This window comes from Coregonus clupeaformis, unplaced genomic scaffold (assembly GCF_020615455.1).
Source record: "Coregonus clupeaformis isolate EN_2021a unplaced genomic scaffold, ASM2061545v1 scaf2735, whole genome shotgun sequence".
In the NCBI taxonomy this organism is placed as follows: domain Eukaryota; kingdom Metazoa; phylum Chordata; class Actinopteri; order Salmoniformes; family Salmonidae; genus Coregonus; species Coregonus clupeaformis.
In genome coordinates, this window is record NW_025536189.1 from 56305 (window position 1) to 65146 (window position 8842).

Genomic DNA, 8842 nt, shown 5'->3' on the forward strand with positions numbered 1-8842 from the left:
TCTACCAACTGCGCTACACAGGGCTTCATCTATACTGATTGAAGTGGATTTAACAAGTGACATCAATAAGGGATCATAGCTTTCACCTGGATTCACCTGGTCAGTCTATGTCATGGAAAGAGCAGGTGTCCTTAATGTTTTGTACACTCAGTGTATATCATCTGTTGTTCCCCCAAAAGAAGAATAATTATACATATAGGCTAGTAGCAATGACCCGGGCCCAAGCCTTTTGACCCTTTCTCAAATATTTCGCCCTTATTTAAGTCATCAAATTCAGCTACAACAATACCACATTGCCTAGGGATGTCTGTCTGAAAGCAGCAGTGGGATTTGAACCTGGGCCGCCATGGGTTGGCATGTATGTATTACAAGACGAAGGCACTAACCCATGCTGGCCTCATGGCAGAAAACTATGGAAGAGCATGCCTGTATGTATGAATTACAGGTTCCGGTCTTGACTCAATCTCTTGCTCTTACACCAATCTCATAATATAATTTATGCCATTTAGCAGACACTTTTATCTAAAGCAACTTACAGTCATACGTGCCAAAAATGTTTTACGTATGGGTGATCCCGGGTATCGAACCCACTATCCTGGCATTGCAAGCACCATGCTCTACCAACTGAGCTACAGAGGACCACTATGTGGGTAGTGGACAAGCGTACACTTAAGGAAAAAGTATACAGTATTGAGATGCATAGCCAGCCGGGGGCTCCAACTAGCCTGGGACCAGTCTGTTTATCTAACATCCCGGTCCTTGTACTCTGTGTCATATACCAAAGATTTACCAGATGTATTGGGCCACCAATTTACAACATCCCACCAAGTTTGGTCTCTGTAGGTCTAACTATTTAAGAGCTATAGCTCTCTTAAAATTGGAATAATAATAATATGTCAGAATAATAATATCCCTGACAATAACACTAACTGTAAGTTGTTCTGGATAAGAGCTTCTGTTACATGACTCAAATATAATAGTACGAGTGTTCCAGCCCGATTCGGGGTTTGGACCCCCAATTATGCACCACATGTACAATTCCAACAGAGTGCAGCATAGACACTGGCAGTGTAACTGACCCATCCCAGGCAGTTTCCTGTCCGTGTGTCCATATGTCTGTGTTTTGCATCGTCACTTTGTGGTCATGCTAGAAAAGACGGAAGTGCATCACTTTCGAAACTTCAACCTTTCCCATAACCTTATCCCTAACCATAACCTTTTAATTGAAACTAATAGCAACTAACTCGTGGATAGTGATGACAGTGCCATGGTTGTCCCTTGTGGCATGGCCATCTAGTGACTGCTGAGAGGGTTGGTCTATGAGTAGAAGGTGAGGACGCTCTTGTGGTTGCCTCTGATCAATATGGTGGGAGGGAGGTTCTTGGTGAGGATGTCCAACCAGGCCATGTAGAGGTGGTCAGAGACTGAGCCTAGACGGGCGATAGGCATACTCCTGCAAAGTGGGAAATACAGTATTAAACCTAAGTTGTCTAAACAGCTGGATGTTAGCAGCAGGGTCACCACTATATGGCCGTGGGTGTCTCAGGGATATGCAAAACAAATAACAGGCATTTCACACATGCGTCTAATACACAGTTGAAACAGGACAGATATAAGCACCAACCAAATTATTATTATTATTATTATTATTATTGTTATATACCTCAGTTAGCTTCATAGTTCTCTGACGGATTGGACTATCATATTTATAAATGTTTTACAGAGAGATTGATAGATGATGATAAGGCTCTTGTTGGTATCTCTTATAATTAGGGCCTAGAGTTTTTCCTGAACACATGGTGACTTGACCAGGATAAACTCTACAGTATACTGTACTTACACTATGATGAGGTTGGCAGCTCGGGAGTTCTCCTGCAGTAGTTCATTCAGCCTGACCTGGAGGTTGGTCTGGAGGGGAGAGGACACAGTGGTGGTGGGTCACATGGTTGGTATGACAACCAACCACTAAAGGCTACAGTGAAAACACAGCTGTCTACTTCTGTTGCTACTGCATCATGGGACTGTTGGATTCTATCATCCAGATGAATACATTAAATTGAACTACAAGAAGATAAAGTTGAGCACAGTGCTTGACTTGGACTGAAATAGGTTCTGGTACTCATTTTGGGTGCCGGTACTGTTTATATTTAGGTGCAGGAGCTCCAAAAATACTTTTGAGCTAATATTCTATAAGTGGAAAAAAAGTTAAAGAAGTGGAACATTTGAGGTGCTGGTACTCATCTCCGGTAAGCTCCTGCCTAAGTCAAGCACTGATTGAGCATGTTCATTCATGTTGTACTGCAATGAGCACAGTATGTGGTTGATAATCAGTAGAAGTTATTGGTCCTGGTCTCTGTGGTGAGCACTGAGCAGTGGTCTGTATCTACAAGTCTCTGTGGTGAGCACTGAACAGTGGTCTGTCTCTACTAGTCTCTGTGGTGAGCACTGAGCAGTGGTCTGTCTCTACTAGTCTCTGTGGTGAGCACTGAGCAGTGGTCTGTATCTACAAGTCTCTGTGGTGAGCACTGAACAGTGGTCTGTCTCTACTAGTCTCTGTGGTGAGCACTGAGCAGTGGTCTGTCTCTACTAGTCTCTGTGGTGAGCACTGAGCAGTGGTCTGTCTCTACAAGTTTCTGTGGTGAGCAGTCACTGGTCTGTCTCTACAAGTCTCTGTGGTGAGCAGTCACTGGTCTGTCTCTACAAGTCTCTGTGGTGAGCAGTCACTGGTCTGTCTCTAGACTCCACCTTTTCCTCGAAGGTGTCCAGCTCGGCGTCAGAGATCTTCCAGGGGTTGTCTTTCCTCAGAGCCTCGGCCAGAGTGGTGCTCTTTGACCCCTCGTGAAGACGGAACGGCTCGATCATGTCCTCAAACATCTTCCAGCTGGGGGACGAACACAGACAGCAGTTAGCAGGATTAATCAGGTATTAATCACTGATACTTTGACTTCAGATATCAGGAATATTATGTCTTACTTGTGCATGTTATCATTAATCTTGGCACCCAGAACTAAATCGGCTACTCTGTCACCAGAGATGGACCAGTTTGAAGCTGGGGATGATTAGCCATGATATATTCATTCATGTGAGTTGTATTTTCTTGTGTAAATACTGAATGAGACAAAGTTGTGCGTCTGTTTTATATTGTCATTAACTGTCTCACTATAATAGAGCCTTTATCCTTTTCCTGACTGGTGTTGCTTTGGGCTGACTGCTGATCACATCCCTGACGTGTGGTTGGTCAGCCGGGAGTGAGCTCACGGCTACAGAACGGAATGTCTGGAATCTCTCCCGCCACAGCATGTGAGCGACAGTGTGTGTGTGTGTGTGTGTGTGTGTGTGTGTGAGCAATCACATCTCCCCAGGGTTGTCTCTCTGTGTGTGTGCGTGTATATATTACCTGCTAGTGTTGGGGTTTTGGGTGATGTCATCGATGACGTGGATGTCTGCATATTTGATCCTGAACTTCTCCAGCAGAGACTTCATCCTATAAACACAGACACACAGAGAGTCACACACTGATCACCACTGCTATGCACTGCTATATAACATGGCTTATTTCCAAAGATGTGCTTGTTCAGCCAGTCTGTTTCTGCTCTCTTGCCAACTCCTTATGAAATTGAAATGTTTGGCATAACAATGGCAGCAATGGAGTAGTGACGAGTACAAACAGATCTGGGACCAGGCTGGTGGTTGTTGATGATTAGACTGTATTTGTGTGTATTGGGTATAGGTTGTGAAATTGTTAGATATTACTGCACTGTCGGAGCTAGAAGCACAAGCATTTCGCTACACCCGCAATAACATCTGCTAAACACGTGTATGTGACAAATAAAATTGATTTGATTTACAGATCTCCCTCTATTCATAAATGATTGAAATTGATCATACATACTCGTGTCTGTCCTGCTCGGTGCGTCCCTGCTGGCCAGCGATGAAGATCCTCATCTTACAGTCCTTGAACTTCTTACGGGTGGTCAGAATGTAGGGCAGCAGTAGGGTTAGACCTGAGAGTGAGTGGGAGGGAGGGATGGAGGGAGGGAGAGGGAGGGAGAGAGTATACATTGAATTGAGAGAGAGACAGACAGACAAAAAGTTAGATAGACAGACAGACAGACAGCGAGAGAGTGGTATATAATGAAGAGAGTGATATAGACATGCTGTGGTATATAATGTGTCACTTCCTATGTTTTTATCCCATTTTTAATTTTTAATCCTTTTTTTATTTATGTATTTATTTATTATTATGATGTTTTCATTATTTTTGATAAACATCTTTGTAAAGCACATTGAATTGCTTTGATGTATGAATTGTGCTATATAAATAAACTTGCTTGCTATAAAGAAAGGTCCCCTACCTCCGTCATCAAACATCCACCAAACGTCGATGGTTCCTTTGCCCTGTTTCCTCTGGAACTGAGTGCTGGTGGACACCAGCCTTTCATTCACCACCACTGCTTGGGGAGACTGCGGGGTCTTCACGGATGCTGGGGGAGGGGGGTGAGAAAATAAAAGAGAAAAACAGTAACAATGTGTTTAATAATACAGGAATAGTAATGTACAACCAGGTACGCTCAGCTCTCTCTCTCACTCTCACTCTCACTCTCACTCTCACTCTCACTCTGTCTGTCTGTGTGTGTCTGTCTGTTAGAAACAGAACCCAGTGTGACAGGGAGATGGAGAGGCTGTCAGGTTGTGATTTCTGTAACAACAGTAGGTCTAAATGTTCCACATCTGAAGAACTGTACTCTTTGTTCCAGAGGCCAATGACAGTGAGTGTGTTATTGGATTACACCTTTAAAGAGAACAGCTGATTAGATTGTATTGTGATTGTGACAGGATGGTTCTCTCTGAACAGAAAACAAAACAGTTTCCTGAAATAGATGTTGGTTTCATTTGTTAGATGAATGAACTCTTTGGTCTGATGGCAGAAAACTATTTTGGGGCTTTTAGAACACTGCGTGTGTGTGTGTGCGTGTATGTTGGTACACGCCCTTGTGTGTGTGTGTGATCTGGTACCTCTCGAAGTGAGGCCTTGTGTAGATAACTTCCGTGACTTCCTGAAGATGGATTTCCCCTTATTCTCCTCAGCCAGCTCTTCTTTCTCCAGATCCTTCTGCTCCTGGGCCTCTCTCTCCATCTCCTCTGGGGGGCGGTAGAGAGACACGTTACAACAGGGTACTAATCATTAGTGCACACCGTAGCCATAGCAAAGTGTTTTGCAATGGAAAAAGATACATTAAGTTTAGGTAGTCCCTCATTGTTTCAGTCCATTTTCTCCAGTTTTGTCCCTAGTGAATATGACCCATCTCCCTCACATTAGCCCACTGTTTCCCAACCCTCTCCTGGGGGTCCACCACACAGTCCACATGTTTGTTCTAACCCTGCACTAACACATCCATCAACTAATCACCAAGCCCTGGAGTGGTTGAATAAGGTGTGTTAGTGCTAGGCTGGAACTAAAGCCTGCACACTCTGTATCTCTCCAGAACAGAAGTGACAATTAGATTAGTGTATCTATGACTCCTGGGTTGTGTCCCAAATGCACCCTATTCCCTATATAGTGCACTACCTTTGACCAGGGCCCATAGCCCTGCAGTGGCTCTGTTGATAACAGCTTATTCAGTAGATGTTATTGCTAGGAGCTGATTAGATATGACCTTCAGCTACTGCCTCTGATCTATGAACCAAAGAGCTCACCTTATCAACTTTATCAATGTTGTCAATGTTATCAATAGTCATTGTATGATTGGGGTTGTTATATGAAACCAGCCACACAACAAACCATGAGTATCCTGACTGCTTCTGTTTCATACAGTGGTGTGTGTGTGTGTGTGTGTGTGTGTGTGTGTGTGTGTGTGTGTGTGTGTGTGTGTGTGTGTGTGTGTGTGTGTGTGTGTGTGTGTGTGTGTGTGTACTCACCTTGAGCCTTTATGATATGTGAGATGTCCAGTCCCTGGTTCATCCTTAGTACCACGGTTCCGTACTCAAAGTCAAATGCATCGCTAAAAACACACACCCGGCACAGAACACACACTTTAATAACACTCAGTTAGCACTAATCTTGGCTTATTTTGTGAGTGTGTCTGCGCTTGTGTGTACACTGAGTATACCAAACATTAGGAACACTTTCCAAACATTGAATTGCACGTTGGCTGGATGTCCTTTGGGTGGTGGACCATTCTTGATACACATGGGAAACTGTTGAGCGTTAAAAACCCAGCAGCGTTGCAGTTCTTGACACAAACCGGTGCGCCTGGCACCTACTACCATACCCTGTTCAAAGGCACTTACATATTTTGTCTTGCCCATTCACACTCTGTATGGCACACATACACAATCCATGTCTCAATTCTTTCAAGGCTTAAAAATCATTCTTTAACCTGTCTCCTCCCCTTCATCTACACTGATTGAAGTGGATTTAACAGGTGACATCAATAAGGGATCATAGCTTTCACCTGGATTCACCTGGACAGTCTATGTCATGGAAAGAGCAGGTGTTCCACTCAGTGTATGAGTGTGACTTACTGCAGTACTCCTACATAGCTCTGTACGTCGGCTGTGTCTGCTGTCCTCCAGTCCTTCTTGAAGCCCATCATCAGAATGTTGGGTTTCAGACGACCCAGACCTGAAGACTAGGACAGAGAGGGACAACAGGTTATAGCAGACACTTGCATTCAAGCAGACCTGGGTCAAAAACATGGAAAATACTTATAGCTTTTCTGCCTGGTACAATAAAACCAATGGAATAATCTCCAAACTGCAAACTCCACCCACCCTGCATGCTGGTCAACTTAAATCAAGGTCACATTTGGAAGTATTTTACATATGTAATGTATTTGTCCCCAAGACCGCATCCTACTCAGAAAGGTGTGAAACCTTCTTCTAAAAAATTAAGTGTTTCCACTTTCCAGCAATCACACTTTTAATAATGAAAAGTAACATTCCAAAACACAGAAGTTAAGAATAGCCTAGTAAACAATACTATAAAGTGCTTAGTTTTACAGCCTGATCAACCTCCCTGACCTCTGAAGAGGTATTTGTCTGCAGGATCTCATTCACCATTCACTCCGGACCACCCAGACCACGCTGCACGGTCTTATCTCTGTTCCATGTGATAAAGACAACCATAACTGGACCATAACTCTGTCTTCTCCCTGCCTCATAACTAATACATCAGACCAGTTCTGGCTGGGCTGAAGGGAGGAAAGCTGTATAAAAACAGTGTAAAACTAGTCAAGACTAGTCTACGCCGCTTCGCTGCCAGACTGTTCTTGTTTCTTATGCTTTAGCACTAAGTCTCATCTCAGCTAGCATAGCCTGTTGTGGCATAAATGTGGAAATTGAGTAACTTTCAGCCCAACATTTTAGACAACCAACCCAACCTGTCCTGTAGTCTAGTTAACTTTGAACCACTTTGAACCATGACATGGTAACTGCTGAATAGTGATATTATATAGAAAACAGTTTTGACCATTAGGCCTGATATCTCCATAAATGTATTTATTGTACTCATGTAAGAGGCAATAATAAAAGCACAATAGAAAACCTTCCTATCATAATGGAGGTGTTATCTATTACAGATGACTAGTCCATGTGTAGGTAACTGCAGTAGTCATTAGCTACCACAGAGTCGTACCCCATGTGTACCCCATATATGTGTATCGGAGACAATTCTACGTTGAAATGTGTATCTATTAGAGGTGATTATATGTCCAGGTAGTAGATGTGGAGCTGTACCTGCAGGAGGTTCTCAGTTCCCTGTCTGAAGGAGTCACAGGCCACGGCAGCGTAGAAGGCTTTCCTCTTCTTCTTATTCAGCCACATCTGGTTCTTCTCCATTCCAGCGTTCACATCTGTCAATGTCTCTGTTCTGGGGCCCTGGGGAGGGATAGGAGGGGGATATTATATTATATCATAGTGCTGTGTGTGTGTGGGTGCATGTGCATATGTGTGTGTGAAGGATGAAGAACTTGGTGACTTTGAAATAAAATGTCTGTCCTCTTACCACAAAGACTTCACATGTGAGACAGAGTCCGTAGTTCTTAGTGAAGCAATGAGCCAGGTCCAGGAGGGCTGGTCTGTTCTTAGGTGCTCCTGTCAGCACTATACACTGAGGTCTGAGGAAGGGGGATAGCAGTCAGTTAGTTAGCTAAATCCCATTATGATTAGTCTTCTTAACATTCTACACTTTCACGTTAGAATGCAGAGCAGTTTAAGAATATTGTTTTGTGTTCACAGTATTGTCTCTGTCCCCTTCTTTTAATTTCACCTCTAACCTCACACAGAGTTAGTCAGCGCGGTAAACAATGCCATCCATCAATATAGTAAGAGGTGAAATACTAGTGGCCTCTGTTGGCTCTCACCTGAAGTTCTTAATGTGGTCCTCTACTCCGGTCAGTGACAGAGCATTGTTGACCGCGCTGACAAACGTCACGGCCTGAGTGGACGAGCCCCAGTTCACGTCTGAGGACAACAGAACACACTGATGTTAACACTGCACTTAGAGATGCTATGTATGTCATACAGTGGGGAAAAAAAGTATTTAGTCAGCCACCAATTGTGCAAGTTCTCCCACTTAAAAAGATGAGAGAGGCCTGTAATTTTCATCATAGGTACACGTCAACTATGACAGACAAATTGAGGAAAAAAAATCCAGAAAATCCCATTGTAGGATTTTTTATGAATTTATTTGCAAATTATGGTGGAAAATAAGTATTTGGTCACCTACAAACAAGCAAGATTTCTGGCTCTCACAGACCTGTAACTTCTTCTTTCAGAGGCTCCTCTGTCCTCCACTCGTTACCTGTATTAATGGCACCTGTTTGAACTTGTTATCAGTATA

The 8842-nt window shown here is 43.4% G+C and overlaps 1 protein-coding gene across 1 annotated transcript; it reads right to left on the bottom strand.

The window, feature by feature from the left end:
* Positions 1-570: 570 nt before the first annotated feature.
* LOC123489086 (solute carrier family 12 member 1-like) lies at positions 571-8463 on the bottom strand (the record flags this gene model as incomplete). The annotated part of the gene is made up of 12 exons (XM_045219776.1): positions 571-1453; positions 1841-1908; positions 2746-2881; positions 3398-3484; positions 3893-4004; positions 4356-4484; positions 5017-5142; positions 5920-6002; positions 6526-6632; positions 7738-7878; positions 8006-8117; positions 8364-8463. Coding segments are annotated over 12 exons (1337 nt in total), but the record flags the coding sequence as incomplete, so codon positions are not given.
* Positions 8464-8842: the final 379 nt, after the last annotated feature.